This window comes from Aspergillus chevalieri, chromosome 1, assembly GCF_016861735.1.
Source record: "Aspergillus chevalieri M1 DNA, chromosome 1, nearly complete sequence".
In the NCBI taxonomy this organism is placed as follows: Eukaryota; Fungi; Ascomycota; class Eurotiomycetes; order Eurotiales; family Aspergillaceae; genus Aspergillus; species Aspergillus chevalieri.
In genome coordinates, this window is record NC_057362.1 from 2,675,730 (window position 1) to 2,699,678 (window position 23,949).

At 45.5% G+C, this 23,949-nt stretch overlaps 4 protein-coding genes across 4 annotated transcripts; all 4 read left to right on the forward strand.

Annotated features, from left to right (window-relative positions):
- Positions 1-3,542: 3,542 nt before the first annotated feature.
- ACHE_10952S (uncharacterized protein) lies at positions 3,543-5,824 on the forward strand (the record flags this gene model as incomplete). The annotated part of the gene is made up of 6 exons (XM_043284986.1): positions 3,543-3,825; positions 3,887-3,985; positions 4,038-4,753; positions 4,814-5,142; positions 5,211-5,647; positions 5,697-5,824. The coding sequence occupies 6 exons, from the start codon at positions 3,543-3,545 to the stop codon at positions 5,822-5,824; spliced, it is 1,992 nt and encodes a 663-aa protein (XP_043132072.1).
- Positions 5,825-9,466: 3,642 nt separating this feature from the next.
- On the forward strand, positions 9,467-9,769 carry ACHE_10953S (uncharacterized protein; the record flags this gene model as incomplete). Its single annotated transcript, XM_043284997.1, has 1 exon — positions 9,467-9,769. One exon carries the CDS (start codon positions 9,467-9,469, stop codon positions 9,767-9,769), a length of 303 nt encoding a protein of 100 aa, XP_043132073.1.
- A 1,175-nt stretch (positions 9,770-10,944) lies between these two features.
- Positions 10,945-11,696, forward strand: ACHE_10954S (uncharacterized protein; the record flags this gene model as incomplete). Its single annotated transcript, XM_043285008.1, has 2 exons — positions 10,945-11,545; positions 11,617-11,696. 2 exons carry the CDS (start codon positions 10,945-10,947, stop codon positions 11,694-11,696), a joined length of 681 nt encoding a protein of 226 aa, XP_043132074.1.
- A 4,633-nt stretch (positions 11,697-16,329) lies between these two features.
- ACHE_10955S (uncharacterized protein) lies at positions 16,330-17,103 on the forward strand (the record flags this gene model as incomplete). Its single annotated transcript, XM_043285019.1, has 1 exon — positions 16,330-17,103. One exon carries the CDS (start codon positions 16,330-16,332, stop codon positions 17,101-17,103), a length of 774 nt encoding a protein of 257 aa, XP_043132075.1.
- Between the last annotated feature and the right edge of the window lie 6,846 nt (positions 17,104-23,949).

Below are 23,949 nucleotides of genomic sequence, written 5' to 3' on the forward strand. Positions count from 1 at the left end.
AGTTGGTGATCGTCCGGAACCACCTGGAGGATGGAGACACTCTCAAATCTTTTTGAGATATCTATCGTAGATGTCAATCAGTTCAGGCAAGAATTAGCCCGACACACCTCCAACATTACTTAAACAGCATGATTGGATATAGGATAATGTCATACTTTGGCGGCACAGTTCGAGCTATCCTTTATCTGAAGTGGTCAACGCCAGTCTCCACTTTCCGGGGGTTCCGGCGTGTTCCCAGCATAGTGGTTTAGCGAATAAGCGCCCTGCCCTAGGCGCTGTGCGTGTGGAGACACTGCGCCGCACCCACTATGGGAACTCCGATGGTCAGCACAAAGGCGGAGTATTGGTTATGCTCTGGCGCGTACTGTTTTGATTGGCTACACCAACGGATTGCTGTAGCTAGACTGCGGCAAATCCGCAAACGCGGATGCCATTTTGCCATCCGCATCTGCAAATTTGCCGCAGTCTACTTACAGGTAGATATCGCCAAAATTCGCAAATGGGTCGAAACTCTCGACTAGACTGCAGCAAATCCGCAGACGCGGATGCCATTTCGCCATCCACATCCGCAAATTTGCGGATTTGCCGCAGTCTAGCTGTAGCCGAAGGTAGAGACTCATGTCTTCAATCGTCCCATTACTTCTCAGTCTCTACGGATTTGTCGATGTATGGGGTGTTTTCCCTTTCTGGAGCGGCGTGCTAGCGCTATGGTCAACCGCGTTCCTAGTCTCCCCTAAGCAATCCTTGACGTACATGCATCTTTCATTGCGCGATATCACATATGCAGGAGCAAATTCTCAGTGAATAACATGGGCCGGGGCGCTTACACTTCTTCCATTTTCCATTCAAAATGAGCACGGCACTTGCCCAGAATGTCACCAGCAGACACATTTAACATGCCGCTCCTTCGCACACCCTGGTATTGACTGTCCGATGGATGACGCACTTCATGGTGTTTTGGCAATGGCCGATGCCGAAAATTGGAGGCGATGCTTCAATTGCCGAACCATGATAGAGCTCTAGCATGGTTGCAACCATATCACCTGTCGGTAGGTGGACATCGCCGTCCTGTTTCCCCAAGACAACGAAATGTATCAAGGAGCTAACGCTTTCAAACTGCGGCCGCGAGTTCTGTTATGCTTGCGGACTGGTTTGGAAATCATGCAACTGCCCGCTTTGGCACGAGAACAGACTAGTTGCCATGGCAAACCAAGCGGTCGACGAGGAGGTTCTGCGAAATGCCAATAATGAAGATCGCGAGAACGCGTTTAACCGGATAGTTGAAGATCTCCGGCAACATGGGGATGTCGTATGTGAGCATTACAGGAACTCCCAATGGGCTTGGCGTAACCGAGGGAGTCTGCAGTGTGAGGTCTGCAATCATTATCTGCCCGGCTACATATTTATGTGCAGAAATTGTCGGACGAGAGCCTGTAACCGTTGTCGAAGGCATAGATTGAGATAATATACTGGCCCTGCGTTCTGTTTGCAACATGCGTATTTAAGTAAAACAAATAGAGACTATTATGACTATCAAATCAAAGGAAGGCAAATGACTTTTAAAGTCAGAGCATAGATACTGCGGAATATGTCGTGTATAGAAGGAACACCAAGCCAATCAACTTCGTGATATAAGTCCACTGAGGTAGGATTGGGTGCCCGGAACATCAAAATTAGCACTCACAGAAACACGTCCTTTCCACGCGCCAATCGACCGATAGGGTCCTCCTGGCAGTTATAAACCGTCATGGAGGTACAGAGAGAGTATCCGCCCAAAGGAATTTCAAACGTCGCATATCGGCAGAGCTCAACTTTTGCATCATTATGATTGCGCATGAGTTTTACATAGCCCAAATACAGGCCCGTCACGTTTGGCACTTGCCTCTATGAGTTCGATAAAAGATCGATGCTTGAAATGGCTGGTTCCCGAGCTGACTCTTCCACAAGGCAGCCATGGCTCAAACTACACTGGAAAAGCACAGCAATTTACGACAAGGAAACTGCAAACCCGTCCCTCTCGGTAGTTCCGGTGTGTTCCAGCATAGTGGTTCAGCGTTTCATCGCCCTACCCCAGGCGCTGTGTGTGTGTGGAGGCCCTGACTATAGTATGGGCTGTTTCTTTGCCGAATGTTACCTTCCATTGCTTGACATGGCTCGCTTCTTTATTAAATGCAGGACTCCTGTTCTTACATACAAAGTTACTGGTCCTTCATGATTCATTATCCTCGCTTTCTGTCTCCGACGCGGACCAATCAACCAGTTTGCCAACTTGTTTGATTCGTTGGCTGGTATTCCCTTTTTCTCGTAGACGTTTCTCGATCCACTTCAACGGCACATCAGCTCATTTGCCTTGCTCGTGCCCGGTTTTTGTCCGCCTGCGTGTCGGAATTTAGATGGTAAATAATAGAAAGATATTCTTGTTTCTCTATTCCGAATGAAATAGGCAACAAGTTGGGGCTAGCCATGTGCGAGGGCGCTACCCTACACACCATATCCACCCAAACCGGAGACGGCTATTATTCGTTTTTCCTCACCTTAAAATTTTGGTCTCCATCCGTCTGAAAATAGGAACCTCTAATGATCTTTTGGTCTTGATTATACTGACGGTTGACAGTATCAGGCAGCTTGCAGTCGGCTGATGATCCGTTCGCATCCACTTCTCTAATCCACCAATCTAGGAGTTCACAGACAGCAATGGAACCGGGGTCGTCCATCGCGGCAAATTTAGTCATATCCATATGGTTTTTGTGAACTCCAATGGAGGAGTAGCCCAGCAGCGTGGCTGAATCCTGAGTCACGACCTATGTTCTTGGCGCCTTGCTTTAGCAAATCAATAGACTGTCCTAAACGCCATGTCTGTGAGACCAACTGTGCCGCAATCACGGTGTTGGGCTCGGATAAAATACACATGATAGCGAAATCAGCTTTCGCTTCAAACACTTTCTGTTTCTTCTATAGCCTCACAACCGGGACGCTAGAGAAAAGCCGGTGCTCGCAGTAGTAATTTTGGTTCTGTCATGAGATTGCAATACGATACGAAAACGCGGCGGTAATTAAATGATGGATGGTAGTTTAGCCAGGTGACTTGCCACCGACATAAAATTTTTACATACATATATTCAATAGTGAGAAAAAAGAAAAAAGGACACTATAGAATACATGGCGATGATAGAGAAAAGGGAGAGTAAATATAGAAGACAAAAGTGACAACGGAAGCGCTGGACAGTTATGGATGGCTTTGGTGGGGGAAACGGCAGAATCGGCCAGGCGGACTGTACTGGAGTTACATGTTGACCTACATACAAGATTCCCCTTTCTTTCTCAACCTCATCTTCCTTCATTCCTCCTTCCTCTTTCGCTCCATCTCCACGAGATAACTATCTGTCATAATACCAAGTGCTCATCCACTCCAACCTGATTCGCAGTCAGTCTTCGACAAGGGCTAAGGATCGACCTTCTAAGCAAACATTGGACTTTGTTTGCTATAACGGCGCCTACAACTCAGCTCTTATTCCGTAGATAACTATAATTGGTTGGATGTCATGCTTATCATGGATTCAAATTTCTCTTCACCACCGTCACAGTCCTTCTTTCCCCCTCCATCTTCTTCACCTTCACCTCCTCTCTCAGTGTCGTCTACGTTACCCTCTGCCACACGACGGCAATACACTGCACTCATCATGCTAGGTCCATGTACCTATGAGCGTGGCAATTACAGGTGTCAATGCACCCAAGGAATAGTCCCTGGGGTCAACACCTCAAATCTCAATGATGCTCAGACCTGTGATACATGCTTGCATCCAATAGCCATGCACCTTGACTATGGTTAGTTCCTCGTACCTTCTATAAGGCAAAGTTCTGTGGCTAATGGCTGTTGTACAATCAGCTCCTCCAGGCCCTTCTGCTCCCAGCACTGCTACTGCTCTTGCTCCCTCCAGCAGCGCCTCTTCTAGCAACATTCCATCGAAGATAACTGAACCTTACAGTAAGTCAACCCTTGTTGAAAGGTACATACAATGAAACTCATTCTCTCACAGATCTTTCAAGTTGGATTTATCCGCGGACGAAATTGGTCAATGAGTTGATACATCGACTTCATTACTATCATATCATTCGAGTGCGCGGCACGCCAGCTTCCGGGAAAACAACTGTGATGAACCTTGTGGTCAATCAGCTGCTTGAGAACTATGGCAAGGAAAAGCCTATTCATGTTCTTACAGATTGGAATGAGAGCAAAGTTGATGGAAAAGGCGGCTGGGGTGCATATTTAAAGCACAAGACAGGCGTTCATGGTAATCAGTGGCTCACCTACCCCGCCTATCTGGTTATAGATGAGGCACAAGTGTCGTATTGGGATGCCGAACTTTGGACAGATTTCTTCAAACGTATTGTGCCCCTTGTCAGCCCATACATCCTACTTTTCACATCATACGGCTCGCCAGGTCGGGGCTTTGTGGGCTTCAGCGAGAAAAGGCATACTCAAACACCCTTGATATTTGCCCCTGAACAGCAGATATCACTACGAGCTGATGAGAATATCAGATATTACGACCCGTGGCGAGCAGATTTATCATTGACGCCAGTTGGCCTGCTACTTGACCAAGATGAAGCATTGGAAGTGGTGACATTAATCACAAAACATATGCAGCCACGTCCATCTTTGACAGAAGACCTGAAGAAGGGACTGGCTTTGTTCAGTGGTGGGCATATAGGATTACTCGAAAGTCTGCTACGTGCCCTACATGGTGTATCAGTAAGTATTCCAACCCTTTTAGTTCCAGGCATCGAATTTTCCTCTCACAGCTTTCAATAGGATATTTATGACCATGTGCGGAAAGGCAGGATGCTTTATTGGAAGACCGTGGCTAGAGCTCTCTTTGGTCGACCTCGAGCGCTCTTTGGACGCCTTTCCGGCCAGCCATTTGCTAGGGGCTTGCCTAGACCCGATCAAGTACAGTCAAGTGATGCAATCAGAGTTTTTAGAAGGGCTATTCTTCGCGATGGTGTCTTTAGGTCTGAAGCCGAAAAGAAAGATCGGGGATTTCAACAAGCTCTTGAAAATATTTGTCGCAATGGATGGCTGCATGAAGAAAAATTAGGTCGGGATTCTCACTATGTATTTGCCAGTCGAGTACACTGGTGGTAGGTGCTGCATGCCTCTCCCCTTTTCTTTCTTTCTCGCCCTGCCAATAACGATAACTGGTATCTAGGTATTGTAACATGCTCTACATGGCTACAGAGTGTGACAATGAGATCAAACACAGTACACCACTTGATCTCGCAATTGATGCTATCAGGCATTTCAGACCCTCTCAGCTGGCAGATGCTCCCCGCTCAAGTACAACTCCTGCTGAAGATCAATATCAAAAAGAATTTTATCGCTGCCTAATACCAATACTCAGCGGCCATCTTATACTGTCCCCAGAGTTTGGGATTGGGGAAGCCACCAAAGGTGGTGGGATGATTGATTTCTTCATTGAACAGAAGAATTGGGGCTTCGAGCTTTTAAGGGACCGTGATCGCCTGGTAGAACATATGAAACGGTTTGAACCTGACGGGCAGTACTACAGCATGATAAAATCTGGGGAAATGAAAGAGTACATTGTCTTGGACTTCAGAATTTCACAGCCGACAAAAGCCCGTCCAGGTATTGTTCTAACCCCTCCATCATTAGCTTCAACTGACCCTCTGTTTAGAATATGCGCACCGTCTTTACCACGTTGTTTTCTCTGAACGGTACCGACAAGTCGATATTCTTGAAGGGGGTACCCTCAGCAGTGTAAGCTCCTTTACTTTGCTAGAGAACCCTGACCCTCTAGATTGATGTCCTCTAATTGTTATTCACGATTCTGCTATATCCTTGTTTTCTTTTGTTGATCCAAATTGAATCTATTGTTGTTGTTATTCCCTGTTTGGTCTTCTTTAGTAGTAACTTAGTATTATTATTATTATTATTATTATTATTATTATACGCTGGGTAATTGCTTTCGTCTTTCAGTTAAGATGATGGATTTCTACCTTCTCGTGGTGTCCGGTGTCAGTACCCTCTCGTTTTGGGGAGGAGAAGCCGAAAGAATCCAAAGTGGTGCTGGGCGGCTGCCGACATGCAGAATTTTCACATATATAATATAATAATAATTGTAAAGGACAAAAAACGCTTGTAAACCAGAATAAGCGACTCATCAAAAACCACTGAGAATTGCTGGGGTACTCTTTATTACAATGACACAAGCCCAGCTTGGTGTTGACATTCCAATGCTAGCTTTCCCTGAGTGGAACCTCGCACAACTGTTCCGTGACACCTCTGCGTGATTTAAAAGATGAACTTTCTGTTCGAGCAGCTTCACCCCCCAGATATTACACTCAACCCCTTTGGTTGGCCAGGGGGGATTGACATGTTTTCGTAGAAAATGCCTGGTGAATGAACCGGGTGTTGTATGTTCCGCAATTCGATTCTTTAGCGGGAGATTAGCGTTCCCCAGGCAAAGAAAGCAGAGCTTAGGTCGCTCTTCTGGAGATTTGATCCGTACAGGTTCCATCGCTTGGCGCAGGGGAATCTCGGTCTCGTCCTCTGAGAAATGCTGTCGCTGTTTGGCAGGAGGACAGGGTTCGTCATTGTCAGGTACAGGCCGGCAGCGAGATTGGCTGGGCCGAGGCATAGGCCGCCCCTCTTCCACAGCGCAGAATGCAGTCATCGCATTAATCGTGTTGATCCGACGCTGATACTCTGCTTCAAGGGTGGTACCCGGCATGCTCAAGGTGGTGTCAATCACCGTTAGATGCTGCGGATGCATAAAATTCCTGTGCTCCAGAGCCCCCATTACCTTGGTATACACCAGCTTCCCTGCCAGTTGACATTCAAGGTCGATCACGGGTTGCTCATTCCGATACCGTTCTAGATTCTCCCGGATCCATCGGTTCCGCTGTCGTTGCTTCTCATTACGAAGTGCACAGACAGCTTTTTTATACTTCCGCTTTGCTTCCATCGTCTGATCCTGGAAAAGTTCCAGCTTTTCCCATAGGTGACGGTGGTGCTTGGAAAGCGCTCCTTCATCAAGGTGGCCAAAGGCAGCTTGACATGCCATACTGGCACGGTCTAACTTGGCTACCAAGACAAGATATAAATAGCATTCATTTCATCTAATAGTCAATGAGCCCAAGGCACAGTTCAATTCGTAAGAGCGACTTCAATAGAGAGCTCCTAAAGCAAGCTCATAACTCCCTACACTCAAACCAGATGTATTTCCCTTTCAAAGGATCAACCCATCCAGAAATATCCTCCTGAAATAAACCACATGTATATTCCAAACAGTATGAATCACCGAAATGCCGGCAACCCTTCAACTCTCCCGCTGATTCCAATGACCGATCACCCAACTCTTTTCGGTACTCAAACAAATCGCAACCCTTATTCCTTTGAATCCAACTGAGCGAGCAAACCTTGCTCAAAGCCAATGTCAACTCGGGCATCATACAATACATCCCTTTCCACGTAACCACATTCAGCGCGTCTGTCCCCCGTGCATCATCAATTATCCCATCCCATGCATCACCATTAATGATGCGGATCTTCATTAATACCATACCATCACGCCAACATAAATATTCAGAGTGCACAGGACCCTCGACTCCCATACCTCCGTATTCCGATAAGGCAGTCCGTAGCGCAAAACCCCCATCCAGATTCCATCTCCGAAAAGGCACATATAATGTGACCGTCTTTTCAAGTAAAGTCTGCAACCCAGGTTCAGCGCATCCTAAACAATCTCGTTTGTTCTCCTCCATCAAGAAAAACCGCAATACTCCCTTCCCACTTATTATGCCCTCATATATGCCCAGTAACTCTCGGAAGCCCTGTACATCACTGACATATTCTTTAAAGAAGCCATAACTTGTATCTAAGAACTTCCCCAGAATCGATCTCACTGAAGGTAAAATGAGCATTCTTTGCATAGTAGGTAGCAACCAAAAGAGGTATAAAAGCAAAACCGAGAACATTGAAATCACAAGCAAAACTGAGGGGACTTTCGCATTTCATAAGTATTTTCCGACAAGAAAAACACCTCCTGCGCCGCAAAAGTTTAATGGGTATTCAGGGAATGGATCATGCTAATAGTGTGAGGCAATATTGCTACCACTGAGAAATACGGCAATGATGCCCACAATGCTCCACATTACGGTTTCCACCAGTGTGCTTTCCAATCACATACCAGGTTATAAGAGCGTAATACTAACTAGATAAGGTCTGGAAACATTTTTGCCTTTGTTTAGCAATCCTCGCCAAGTGATCAAGACACATGAGAACTTCCCACGGCATTATTATTTGAAATTCTCGCAATCATTATATTAATTAATTGATGAAGGATGTCAGTGTGCCACGGTTTCCTTTTTTTAAGGAGTTTCATAATCTGCATTGAACCTTATGGAAACTGGTATACGGGATCCAATCCTTTTGGTTTCATAATGATCAAGACATATGGTAGTGAATCAGACCTGGGCCAGGTTGACCATATTTTTACCGATCAAATTGTCAACGAATGATGCAGGAATAACAGCATCATTGCTGACCTTGGCAATCTATGTATCGGTTTATCCTTCGCTGGCAATACCCTGATTATATATATTTAGAATCCAAAGTCTTGGGCCTTTATTGGTATTTTCGCTGAGTGTACTTTGGTCAGAGACGTCCTCACTCTAGGTGGGGACGCACTTGGCCTTCACGATCCGACGCGCGGAATGTTGTGGGGCATCATCCCTTCTCCTTAGTGGTTACTTGAAACCCCAAGACTAATCTGGTTTAGCCGTCCTACACTTTGCCTTTTGCTTACTGGCTCGGAACGCCTGTTTCTGGCAATTAAAATCACACGAGTGCTTCTCACATTATCATTGAAAGTTTGATAATAGTTTAACAGTGGCAAACCCTACATGGCTGAAAACTTTCGAACAGCAGCAAGGTCTCGTCACTGTTAGACCACAAAAAAGTATATTGGGTACCAATAAAAGTGATCCACCCAGCCAGATCTCTTCGAGCTCTGAGTTGGTGCTTGGTTCTGCCCTACGTACTCCTACTGTTCTTCCACCCATCATTTCCTTTACGAGTTCTTCACCATCTGTCCCGCCTCCCTCCCACTGCGGCGAGAACAAAAAGAACCATCAAACGGATAATCGTCCGCATTTGAACGACACAATCTTGACCAGTCTAAGCTCCTCTCCCTACTCGGCCGGCGAAGTCAATTCGAAATTTGCCCAGATATCAGATGTTTATTTGTCTCCCAGCGAGAATCCTCTGTTGCTACCAGATACGTACCTAGACGCATTGCTGGACCAGACCTCTTTGAGCACGACAATTGATTCAATGCTCATATTCAATGAGCACCAACAGGAGCAAGACATTACCGGGCAACATTCTGGGTCCCCTGAGGTCATTCTACCAGGGCCGCCGTCTCCAAATCTCAGATGACCTATCATGCTCCATAACACTGCTCCTGTGGGTTCTGCCAGCACCCCCCAGTATATTTGGAGGAGCACCAAGTCATCATGTCTGTCTCACCATTCCCAATTAGGCACTGCCGTGTTTACCAAGCCTGCCAGTTCACCTACCCTGGATGAAGCACAAGCAGCTTTGGAGACAGCTGTAAACTACTTTCAAAAGCAAAAAATGAGATTGGACCCGTCCGAATGGGTTTTGCTTGGAAGGCTGATGGAGAGGCTTAATCGAACCAAGGGACAGACAAGCAGAGGACCTGTGGACTGTGATGGCTCAGCATAGGGTTATTGTACTCCAGATATTCTTTCTTTCTGCCTCCAAATCATAAAATTCTTGCGCCATGCTACAGGTCGCTGAACATATACTAAACAGACGATATACATGTAAAACCCCTCATGAGGTATTATTCTGAACGTCTGATGAGAAATCAGACCAAGTATACAGGCGAGGCCTCTTCATATAATCTTTATCAGGCGACTACCTCTGACCTCGGTGATATGAAATACGTTCAATACACATATCAGGGATAATTCAGCGAGCGAATCCCTGACCCAAGTATCTAATAATGAACTAAAGCATAACCATTTTCTGGCATGTTCTCATCCAATGAGAATCAGAACGCATTTGACTAAAGAGGTATCTTTGCCGCTCTCCCAGTACTGATGCAATAGAAACCTTTTCCAGATTCAATAAACTACAGGTAAATCTCTATTTTATTCCATGTGTATGTATGGCGAACAGGAGATCTTTGTCAATTCATTGATGCTAAGTCCATTATTTGTTGTTTTCAAATAAGGTGGCTTATTTTGGTACGACTCAAACTGCAGCATTCCTTCTAACAAATCGTTTTGTGAGATCAGATTAATACAAACACTGGCATATCTTTGTCCTACAGCAAAGTTGCTCTTTGACCTCTCATAGGCACAACAATGAAAACAAGGGGTAATAGTGGACCGACATGCTCCGTCTCCGCGCTAGTATCGAGTTATTGCTACAATTACAAATAGCAATGTTGTGGAGAACGCTCATATGTCTTTCAATTGCCAGAAACGGGCATTCAGAGCCAGTAAGCGAAAGGCAAAGTGTAGGATGGCTATACCGGATTAGTCTAGCTTTGCGAGTCTCACCAATAAGAGGATTGTATGGTGCCCCATAATACTTTATCCACCGGGTTACACCAGTCATTTCCAGTATGATACACGCACACTTTCTGCAAGGTTCCCTCCTTGGCTATCGGCATCCGGCTTCTCAGACTCGACGGATCATGACCCTATTGGTTGTCAACGGAGAGCTCCGACTGCCTGCCCTTTCCAGCTAGACTGGTATCCCCATTCCTTCCGGTGTTTATTATTTCCACTCTTTTTCACTTCAACTGTCTTGTGTTAAGTTAATATCGCTGCGTCTTTCAGAAAACTCCCTTTTATTCTTTTTACTTTTGATGTACAGATTGGATAGCCATGGCTAATCGGCTGGGAAACAACCGGGCTGAGGATGCTGAGTCTTTCCTTGAAAAAACAGAGAAGAAATTGGACTCGGTGAGAGAATTTTTCCATGTTGATCAGACCGCCATCATTCGACGCATCCATCTGTGCGAAGGCCAGGATCCACGAATTGTTTTTCTTTCGGCTAAGGAAAAGGGGCGTTCTACCATCAGCAACCAATTCAAACGTTTACTTGCTGTTCGGTTTCTGGCGTTGCAATATGAGAAATGGCTCATGCATACAACAGGAGAACCTTTAGAGGCAGCACTTTGCAATAACCGACTCCACAACCATGGCCAGTGGAAGGCCTTCATTCGCAAACAGCGTCTCCCAGGAAAATCACAATGCCGGGGCTGGGTTGAGTCTGGCCAGAAGCTCCTCAAAATCGAACGTGAAACTTGCATCCCAGGGATCTCACTTGCGTTTATTCCTGTGCTACCACGGATTCCGCACCTCTATAATGCTGAACTCGAGAATTCCATCAATAGTTTAAAGCACGGCTATCCTGAGATTAGAGAATTGGCACAGGATCTTGAGAAATTTTCAGACTACTTTGATACCTACAGCAAATATATCTGTGCGAGATGCCCTTATCCCAATCCAAACATTGTGCAAGTTCTCAGCTAACGTCTGCTAAAATGACATTAGGCCGGCAACAAGAAGAGTCGCACCCAAAAAGGGAAATTGCACAAGAAGAGTCACCCATACCCGCAGCTATACTTGCATAAATTCAAACGCCTCAGGTGAATCAATATCCTCATGCATGGGCTTTATTGAATACCCCAACCACGCAATTTGAGCACCACCATTCGGTGACGGCTTGATACGGAGTCCTCCCTTTACAATCAGATACTGGCCTGGCTTCACAGACAGTCTGTGTACTTGCTTTGGGCTATTTTGAAATTCCTCTGCGTTTTGGTGATGGGAAGTCGTATAAACTTCGAACAAGCCGTTGTTCCAGCGAGCAGTTTCCCCCAGTGGGCAGAAAATCGATACGGAGTTGTCACGTGACGGATGACCTCTCCTCAAAGGCGGTTCCATCGAGTTCTTGATGAACTCGACTATGACGGGCCCTTGCCTTACGAGGTCCTTGAGTTTTCTCCCTAATATCCCTTCGATACGTTGCTTAATCTGCCCGATAGATTTAGACAAGGCCGCCTGGGGTTGAGAATATGAGCGTACCTCTTCTGGGATCACCAAGTTGCTGCATTCCTCTCCTCCTCCGCAAAAAAGGAGAGACTTTGTGCGGTATTTCGGACTCTGTTCGAAAGCTTGCTTGACCCTTTGGATCATTTCATCTGAAGGCTCATTTCCGCTATGGATCTCGTATCCGTATAGTTCCATGTCGTCGATGGGCATATGGACCTTAGGCAGCGGCCACTCCAAATTCCCATTAACGTAACCCACAAGCGGGTCGCGCACATTCCGACCAAGGACAGCGAAAGTTCTAATTTAAACATTCAAAATAGCATTTATATATGAAAACTAATTATTACTGCGATTAGGACAGTGAGTCCTTTTATGTCCCAGAACATTGCAATCAGAACACCGTGGTGGCGCCCGTACATGTGGTTGAAATGTCAATGGCGCAGTCTCCATCTGTACAGTATCTTCAGTTCTCTGGACCTCATTCCTCTGCTGCATAAGCTCTATGCCTTCTTGAATAGACAGGCCACCTGTACGAGCCATCTGTCGCTTGGATCGATTCCGCTTTTGCAGCGTTTTCTCATGTGCAGCCCGTAAATCCTGGACTTCTTTGGAAAGAAGGATTGCACTATTCATATGGATTTCACACCCTTTGATAACCCGGTTTATTGCATCATTCATTGGGCTTGGAGGACTCTGTGTACGCTGCCTTAAAAGCCTCTTGATTGTAGATGCCTGCTTTTCCAGTTGCTTGAGATTATGAGGTGTTTTGGGTGCTGAATCAGTAGAATGGCTGCCCGGTGGTGTAGGGGTCTTGAGTTGTATATTGAGCTGCCCAAGCACCCTTTCTGGATTGAAAGGAACCAGGCCACTTGCAGCAAAGCTATTCCTGATATTTTCCATCTTAAAGGCCTCTGTACGAGCTTGCGGATAGGCTTCAAGAAAGTCAAATTTGTCAATATGGTTGATGTTGAGCCGTGCCTTGTTCTCAACCAGACGTCCATATGCCCGCTTCAAAGGTGAGAAGCAACCCACATCAAAGGGCTGTAGGAGATGTGATGAATGAGCAGGCATGCAGATTGGTATAATATCATTCTGACTGCATATCTCATCAAATTTAGGTGTCAAATGACTCCCATGGCCGTCAAGGATCAAAAGGCGATATTTTCCAGTCATGCAGCCATTTGTAGCTGGAATAAAGGTTTCTTGAAGCCATTGTAGTCCAATCTGATCAGTTGTCCATCCATTATCACTGACTTCAATCCTCCAATTGCGTGGTAAAGCCTTATCTTGATACCATCCCTCAATATGGACCTTTCCTTTGAAGATGATACACGGCGGGAGAGCCCATCCAGTAGAGTTGATACACTCAATAGATGTCACCCATTCTCGATTCCCTGGCTGTACAAGAACGGGTTGACCAGTCATTTCAGCTCTAGTAACTACCTTAGCAGTAGCTATTAGGCCCATTGCATATCCTGTCTCATCAAAGTTGTAGATATCTTCAAGTGCGATCCCATGTTGCATGATAGTAATTTGCACCCGATCAAACCACTCCTGAATAATTTTTGGATCCTCATTCTTAGCCCGCTGATAATTATAGCGTCGAGAATACTTGGTTTTGAGCTCATCTTGCCGTCGAATGAAGTTGTAAACCCAATTAACACCAACAGTTTGGATGTTGACAGAACCACGCTTTGACAGTAGAATATTGGCCATTTCTTCAATATGAGCTGGTCGGGGGGCTGCTCCACGTCGATCCATGGAGAATATCCAATGTACAAGTGATTCCTCTTCATTTCGTGTCAATTTATGGTTGTTGGCACGTTTCTCAGCGCAATAGATCTTGCCATGAAGCCGGTCTCGTAGTGTTGATTCAGGTACAATATAAACACGTGCTGCCTGACGTACAGAGCTAATTTCCTGATTTTTGATAGCCTGTATAGCCAATAAGAGGCGGCCCTCTTGTTCAATAGAATTTCGACTTGATTGGGGGCGCTTTGGTGGCATGGTGGCGGTTTAGATTGCTTGGTTGGGTTGAGATACGTAGAAAACGCGAGGGGTGCGCGACCCGCTTGTGTGCGCGAGCCGCTTGTGGGTTACGTTATGCATGGTGGATGACTAATGTGGATATTCGCAAACACAATTATTAGCAAAAGATTGTTTTGATGAACTCTGAGCCAACTACTGAATTTCACGAGGTGCAGGCTATAATGGGTTTTTATAATGTTTCTAGTAACTCGATATGCCAGCTGAAATGAGGAAAGAACCTCTTTTCATTAGATAACTCATCTACGTGCGCCGATTTCATGGCCAAATATCATGTGTCTTGAAGATATGCAGGATTTGGGATCCTTCGTTAATGTAACCCACACGGTTTTAATAAAAGGGCGAGACTTTTAAATCCAAATCAAATGAGCAGTCAGATACGCTTGATCTGCAAAAATAGGGACGTTACTTGTAGATAGCAAACCACATGTATCGTCCTACCACCCCCCGTTCCATCCAGGCTCGTACCCCATCAATTCAAGTTCTAAAGTAGTAAAGCATCACCGTAGACATTCATTTGAAATCCTTAAGTCAGTATAACTCTTGTTCAATAATATAATAATATGCCGGATTCCTTTGACTAGGGAGTGTAAATAGAAGTCCCTGAAGTGCAGCGAGATTGGTTTGCGACTGTCAACGATCTAGCGACAATATTGTGACCATATTGAATGAACTCGCCAAAGGTCGTCTTTCGAGTTTGTTCCTCTATCCTCCGCTGGCTTTCCTCTGCTCCTTTCCGTTTTCTCTCCGCCTCCAGGAAAAGTGCTTTGTAGTCAGAGGAGTTGTTGCCAGCCATAGTCTGCAAGGCGCGTATGAAGGGGTATCAACATTAAACCGGTTCGGCAGGCACATCGGAAATCTTTCGCTTAACAATGTTCGACAATGCAGACATATATGGTAGCACCCGGGTGACAGACCAAGATTGCAAATTAATGAAAGGCGGTGGACACGGACTGAAGTCATTTTACACATGCAATAATGAGAGGAGATCACTATGGTTACGGTGAAATGAGCATGTCTGGCGTTCAGGCGGGTAAATCCTATTCCGACCCACTTTTTCTTGGCGACTTTGGAGATTTTTCCAATCTCGCGCCGCGTCATCCTTGGCACCTTTTGCTGGCTTAGAGGACATTCAATATTCGATATCGCTAGCAGCAAGATGGCCCAATTTCTGCGAGGTCACATGTCGCAGAAATTGGCAGAAGTGCTGTCTGTTTTGTGCTACCGACTTGGTTACAGTGGCAATCATTTCTTGGATGCCAGCCCGCACAACGCGGTATAAATTCTAGCGAATTCGAGAAGCCCGATTTCATAGCTAGTTAGTTAGATTAGTTTACTGTTAACATAAGTTAGTTAACTAAGCCTAACCGTCAGGATTCCCCAGTATAACTCCTATTTCTATCGGCGTCACGTATATTCTCCATATCATATGGATTTAGTCGCAGGATCATCGCAGAGGTCGGCTGATTCAGAGTACAATACGATGCATAAACGTTAAAGGAGATACGAGAATATTTGAATACCTTAATGTGTGGTGGCATTTTCTGGGGCCACTATATAGAAACATTGAGGAACAAGAAAACTGATGAGGATTTAATATCGCGTCGAATGGGTAGTAAGCAAAACGTCTGACGGCCAGGCTTATAGGTCAAAATAAAAACTAGATAGAGAATTAAGAGCTCATACACTCACGTACGTGATATAGGCGATAATAAATTGTTCTATTTGGCCATATCTTCAACATGGCAAAGTCGAGGAGGGAATGCTTGTGCAGCCAGGTCAAGGATATGTTGAACAATTACCGTCTCTTCTAAGTCAGTGAGTTTCCGCGATTTAGGCTTGATATCGCGCTGTGATGCCATTCCTTTGAGTCGCCGACTTAGAGTTGCATGACTGACTGAGTAGATCTTTGCAGCAGCCCGGGCACTTAAACTTAGGTTATTTCAGATAGCTTAGACAGCTAAGATCACTTAGTTTCCTATTTTTGACAATTCCATTTTTGTTGGTGAGGGAAAACGCGGTTGATGGTGATCGCGTCGCGGTGATTTGGTGTCTCACTTGCTTATCTGTCTCATCCGCTTATCATGCACGTTACTCCGTAACACCTTATATCTCATATTATGACCTTGCCTTTCCATCCATCCTACGACTTCAGTGTCTCTCAATATGTCGATTTCTCACCATCTTCCATCTCACCTGTCTGATTCAAAATCCTGGACCGCAAACCCGACACGTCCCCATTGCCCTACTGGTCTCAAAACTGAGCTTGAGCATCTGAATCCTGACTCCTCTCCAGCCACGATTGCCGCTATTCTCAACCAGTTCCCCACCAACTTCAACGCCCCATACGTCCATCATCGACTAGTCACCTTCCCAACTGACATAGATCGTGCAAACTGGTCAGCCGCCTTACCTCCTGGTGACGCTGATCTCCGCGACACTTTCTCCTCCTGGTGGTGCTCCCCAAAAAAAAACAAGTCCACCTGGATTGGCCTCTTTAGTACCTGGACCTCCTCCTATGTCGGTGATTCGAACTGGGACAAACGTTCATGGCATGTATGGGGGGTAGCAGCTATTAAGTCCCAGGAGGGGAGAGGCAAATACCTGATCATTTGGGACTGTGACCCTCGCTCCCCTTACAATGAAGAGGGGGAGAAACATGACATAAAACGACCACAGGAATTCATGCTTGGTACTCAGGTGAAACTTCTCGAATTCTTACAACAACGCAAAAATGGACGCAAAGCCCGCGCCCAGATCAATGCAGTTTTCTACAACATTGATACTTCCTTGTCTGGACAAGATAAATGCCTCGAACATACAATGCGCTGGGTGGTCGAGATGACAGAATTTGGCGACTCACCATTTAAAGGGTTTGATCACAACAGCAATTCACTGGATCCGCGCACCGACGGATGCCTCCGAATCCTGCGCCGTTAACACTACGCAGAGGGATTCCAACATCTGAATAAACCCACTGAACACTATATTCGAGACAAATCACCACAATTGAGGGTGTTGAAGTGATGTCAATTGTGGTGCAGAAGCATGGTGGTAGGAATGGTGTCCTTGGTCCATTCAATAGGTCTGGATTTCTGGTGCATCTGGCTGTGGTATATCTGATTTTACTTCAAGCTCGAAAATCGCGCTAGTTGTTTGATCTATGAGAAATGGGGGAGGGAGAGCAGGATGAAGGCAGACATGGTCTATTCTATGTGCTTCAACAAGCTTGCGCCCGGCCTGGGCTGATCCACACTGCTTAGCCCGGACTGAACCTTTGATTCCTTTCGAGTAGTGCCCAATAATCATGCATGCGAGATATCACATGAAGAAAGTTTCTATCTAGAGCATCCTGTTTAGCTGTAATAGTAGGCATTCCGTTTGGGCATCGGTATATGCCTACATTAAATAGCCGAGCACAGCTGTGCGAAGCTGGACCGTCAAATGTTATCAAACAGGGATTGACAATCGACTGGAGTAACTTAGCATTTCAGACACAGATGATGCGCATATACACACTAGTGGCGAAATAGAAAAGAGAATATCACTGGCGTTGATATCTCGGCACGGCGACTTTCTGGTCGCTGAGCCATCCAGGAAGGAATTTCACCATCAACCAAACTGGTAACGGATGGCCAGACTTGCTCTTCCCACTCGGTGCGCAGACCAACCAGGCGCCGTTTTGAATTCCAGTGTAAGCGAGAGGTCCCTTTATTATGATTATTCTGTGATTGGAATATAGAAAAAGATAAATCAAATGGCCGATGCAGTACAGTGGTGGACATTTCTCATCACTCAGGGCCTATAAGTGGGACATGCCATTAGCGTTGTCCGCCTTGGAAAATATTGAAAGTGGGTCGGGCCACCGCAGTCTCCATGTTCCGGTTATTCCGACGTGTGCCCAGCACCAGCGTAGTGGTTCAGCGAATCACTGTCCTGGCCCAAGCACTGTGCAGGTGGAGGCTATGCGTCGCGGCAATATTCATTTTGATATCTTTTCCCCTCCTTTCCGCCCGTAGGCTCCGCTTTTAGTGTTGATCGTCGGAGTGGCACTACGTAAATCTCGGTCCCCTATATTGACTGACTGCGGCGCATAACGCTCACCCACACAACGATTGGCGTAGGACAATGATTGGCTGAACCAAAACGCTGGTGCTGGGAGAACACATCGGAATAACCGGAACATGGAGACTGCGGTGGCCCGCCCACTTCCAATATTCTTTCTCTTTTAAAGGGCCGCATGAAATATAAACGAAGATCATTTTGATACCAATATAAATATATTGCGGCGCAGTCATTCTACACATACTTAGCCTAACTGTATTCAGACAATGTCAATCTGCCCAAGAGAAAAGCGAGCGCTTGGCATACAATCCAGCAAGGCAAAGGCAATGCACCTTTCCCACTATATACACTCAATTTTTGTCCTGTGAATCAGCGCATGATCTCTGGTATTTGGTCTTAGACAGGGCGGATTGTCGACCCACTGGAGATCATGATCAATTGGCCTGGTTTTAAGGAAACCATAGAATGTGACGTCTGACAACTTCTTTTCGGTAGGAATAGAAATTGAAGTGCTGTAAATTTTTCTCCTTTTTTCTTTCCTTTCCTTTTCTTCCTTCTTCCTTTTCTTTCTTCCTTTTTTTGTTTTTCTTTCTTTTCTTTAAGTTGGCGTGGAACTGTCAACCAACCTCAGTCATACTACAGGGACCAGTAAAACCAGTTTCATAACAGAACACACACTTTTCCTTTATAGGTGCCACAGCCAAGAAGCTAGCTGTAAGATTAGGTGCAACTGAAAGGGCCATTGGGGCTACAGGAAAAAAGAACATAAAGCGATGGAGTGGTGCTGTGATGGTTTGATGCTGTTTAGATGATTGTTCTGATTGCTTTGTCTTAAATCACTGCTTGCGGGATGTTTGCTTTGTCACTCAGGTCACCTAACTACACACCATTTTGCATATTCTTCATGTACAATATATTACAGTAGGAAAACGAAGCATCTTCCATCTATCTACCTACAAATGGACTGCCAAATTCCTACATGGCAACGAGTGAGAGAGAGCAAGATGGAGCAGATGAAGTCATTTGAATACTACATCAAAGAGATTCAGGGATGTGACCAGATTTTTGACCATGGCATAACGCACAGAACGCCGCTCCTATGTGCTGGAATCATCAATCGCATCGTCTTCTATCCTGGCTGCTTCAATCCCCCACATATAGGTCACCTCGCCTTACTGCGACATGTCTTCGAACACAGTGGAAGAGATATGAATATCATAGCTGCGGTTATATTCCCATTGGATGATGAGTCACTCGTGGGAAAGCTAGGGCCACAGAATGATGATATTATATTGACAAAGCGTCAGCGAGTCAAGCTTTGGAGAGGTCATGGACTGGCTGACTACTTCTGGGTATACGACGGTTCGGCAACAAGTTGGGAAGCCTTTCAGTCCCAACTTATCCAAGACGTCTCGCGTGATGGATTTGACCTGAAGTTCTCCGTTCTTTTTGGCCCAGATCACCTGCAAAACATGGATATCTTCCCCCCTACACCATGGGGATATGGAGAGTGTCTGACCAGTGACATTAGCAGAGATGCAAAGCTGACAGAGATCACATCGTCTGGGATGACTTCAATGAAGCGATTAGATCTGTACGAGCCTTGGGAAAAAACGATGATAGACTGTGAAAGCATAAGAAAGACCGCTGTATCACAGGTCTCGTGGATGGTTTCTGGCCTCCACATGATGAGCCCTATGAGTACGCGAGATATGCTACGGAGAGGTAAAGTTCTGAGTTCTAACTTCAATCTGAAAAGAAATTGACTAATTCGCTATTAGATCCAGGTTTGATTGATCGAATGATAGAGGATATTTTTAGAGAATCATTAAAATCAGCCTCGAGAGTCTGGATTTGCCATCGCACAAATAATCCCTCCTCAACAATAAGGTTCATACCGAAACCTGAAGGAGAAGAGATGCCAAAGATTAGCTCATCGATTATTCGAAACCTGATTAGGAATTCGCGGCCAGACGAACTTGAGAGAAAACTCAGGGAAATGGTGTTGCATTTGGATATCCTGTGCGACATTATTGCGCCCCAACTCCCACGTTATCACAGATAATTTACTATTACCAATCACTATCATCGCACGTCAGTCGTGGGCCGGCCGACTCGAGAAAAAAGTCCAAAATCGTCCCAATTGAAGGGTAGACTGGAGAGGAGACAATGAACAATAAGAAGCAAACTTCAAGTCCAGATTACGAATGTGAATTCAAACCAACTGGTCAGAGAGGATCATTTGGTGATCGTTTTCAGGGAACAGCGACCTTGACTAAAAACAGAATAATCTCCGATATGAAGTGACATAATTTCTTTACGGTGCTTGTGCGCGAGAGGAGCCAGTACAACTTTTTAAATAATAGTAGTATTCTCATACCTGTGTTTGAAGTTATGTATACGAGACTGGCCTGTTCCCCCAAATACAAGTAAGCTAAAAACGAAAAGAAAATAATTGAGAGACTGTCAGTAACCTGAGGCCTCTATGGCGTATTCTTGAGTTTATGAAAAGAACAGGAGTTTCCCGACCTGAGCATGTAGATACATGTGTACCAAAAAGAGCGCAAACACACTGCATCATGATAGGAGAACAACATATTCTATGGCATCAGACTCCCTTGTCACGCATCCAAGACACGCATCTTCCTTCCCAAGTGATGAACCCAGCCACAAATATTCCCCCGAAATCGATCCCAAATATATTGCAAACAGTATGAATCGCTAAGGTGACGGAGAACCTTCAATTCCCTCCGACTCTGGTAGCCGATCCCTACACATCTCATTGAACATAGAAATGAACACAGATGGAATGCGACGTAATCCCTTGTCTCCTCGGGTCCATCGCAAACAATTAAATTCTTTTGAGTACCTTAAATCATATGAGAAATACATGTCCTGTGCGGAAAAAGCTTAGCGGGTAGTCGGGGAAGAGATTATTATTATTATTATTATTATTATTATTATTCATACACGCATCTGTCAGCCCTATAGGCCGAGTGGCGGCAGGTCCTGAGGGGCGACCGGGTAAGCCGCCGTAGTGGTAATCTATGTACATCGTCGCCTTTCTACAAACATCCTGATATCTCATTCCGCATGTTGTATGCCCCGTGCTGCTGGTTTTCGTACTGCTGTTCCCATGGCCACGAAGGTCCATTGGCTTGTTGGATACTGTCTCGTTTTTCTCTAGCCATAAAGAACAACTTTGTTTCAAAAACGTGCTGGTTATGTACCTAGAGGCAAACTGCGTATCCTCAGAAGTTAGGCAAGTTCTGACTGTAGATAAAAAAGATATCTTGACCATCAGATCCAGTTGAAACTTGAAAATTCCATACATCAGTCTGAAATTTCCCGCGTCAATGTTGCGAGGGTACGGCGTTCTGAAAAAGGGTTAGAAAAGAGATACCTGTCACGGGCTCGGGCCAGTAGATAATAACGAAATGATATTCCTATCTAAACTATTGTGCCATCGACGAGAATATCGAATCTGGGGGAGAAAAAGGAAGAGGAATTCTATCTATGGGAAAAGGGTTTCTATATCGGTGCTGTTTATCTTGGCACCTTTAGCGCTATGGAATCGACTGAATGCTCTTGTGGACGTGGTCGCCAAGATATACGCCATGTTCTCCTCCACTGTACAAACCAGGCAGGCCCCCGGATGCGCCATCTTACACAAGGGTCAAGGCGGGAGTTGGATTACCGGGCCTACCTAACACGGCCAGACCTGGTACCGAAGGCAGTGCGCTTTATGCTTGACACAGGCCTCCTAAGCCAGTTTCAGACTCTACCAACCACATACCGAGTCACAGCAACGGACACGAAGGAACTGGCAGCATAGTGCAGCTGAGGTTAAACGCTTGCAGAAATAGGGAAGGAAACGAGATAGTATCCAACAGGCCCACGGACCCTCGTGGCCATGGGAACAGCAGTACAAAAACAGTAGCACGGGATATACAACATGCGGAATGAGACATCAGGATATGTGTATAAAGGCGACGATGTACATAGCGACTACCATTACGGCGGCTTACCCGGCTGCCCCGCAGGACCTGTCGCCACTCGGCCTATAGGGCTGACAGATGCGTGTATGAATAATAATAATCATAAACTACCTACACCGATTGAGAACTAGAGGAAAGCCTATTTACAGAAAAGTCTGTTAGGGTTTGTGTGGCCTCGCTAAGCCCCTGTTTGTCTCGATTGGTCTCATAGCATTGTTTGCCATGTTGGTGGTGTTTGCTGATAATTACGCTAAACTGAGCCGTCACAATCTTCTGACACTAACGATTATTTTGTTCTCTTAAACATGCGCTGTCAGGTTAGGTTCTGGCGAGAAAGAGTCCTGCTCTCAGACAAAGTGAGTCCCATAACTCACATCAAAGTTAACAGATATTCCTCAACTATTTTTCAATCTCCACATCTTCCTAGAGAATGTATCCAGTGGCTACAAGACTGTTGAGAAGGTGGCATGGAATGCTAGGATTACCCCGACAGTCACCACCGTCGTGGTACCGAGACAGACTACGAGAAGAGTTGCATGAACGACGAACAGCGACTACACCGTGGCAGAGAATTAGTGAGACCTCCGACGTTCTTTTTTCTATCAGCAGAGCAAGTTTTGATGGGTTCCCCATCCGCAGGCTGCCTTCCATCACGGGTCCTTCGCATGTGTTAGTGTATGCGTACATGTTAGCCAAGTATACCTCACGCTGGACGTTCTACAGGGTAGCCGCAATGCTTTGCCGTGCTCCACAGTACAACCTGGTGCGAGAGGTGGTGAATCCTACCAGGGATCATAAGCTCGATGAAGTGGCTTCTCGTCACCGGATTGATCGTGAGCAATTTAAGAGAGTCAGCCGTCAACTGCGCCGAATATGGCCTCTGTTCCCGTAAAGATTTTTAAGTCCGGGTCAGATTGATTTTACTTGATCTATGGGTCGAGAAAGTAAAGGGGTCTTCCATCTAAGTGCACTTGTCAAACCAAGTGGTTCTCTGCGGCTTTAGATCTGGTGAACTGGGGTCTTCTAAAAGAGGGGGGAAAGAAAGAGAAAATTACAACAAGAAATGCATTGTTATTTTTGTGTATTCAAGCGAAGAAGTCCGTCTATGTGTATCATCGCTTAATTACGATGCTTGTTACGATGTCATACGTACTATCAGGAGTGAATAGACGAAGAACTCTGACTGGGAAACCCATTTATTGTAAGACCTATTTACAGGCAGTCTGGCGGCGATCAACTAGTTCCAAAAGAATATTGCCATAGAGAAAGTCAAGAGTAGTGCGAAATGCATAAAAGAATGGCATTATCCTGGGGAAGAAATGACTGGCTGAGAATCAAGTTCGACCAGACTGCACTTGCGACCGGCTGCCTTGGCCCGAGGAGATGATAATATTATCAACAAAAAACCGGAACTTTGAACACCCCAGCAAGAAGCTCGACGAAGTGAGCAGGTCATTTCAGGTCCTGGCAAAAGAGGAAAACGCCTTCTGCATTGACAAATGCTTGGAGCAAGTGTTGGTTTGGCAAGCGATATCTTTCCCTCGTCACGGCAACAATCGATGGTGACCTGAAAACGACATATTTCAGCCATATCATCTTAATGAATTACTTATCCCACGGTCGATCTTAGTGTTCTAAATGGCAAAATGCCTTCAAAAGTGGAGAAACCTATTACTTCTAATTACAGAAAAAGCTCTCTGACATGCCACAGCCACAGATCATT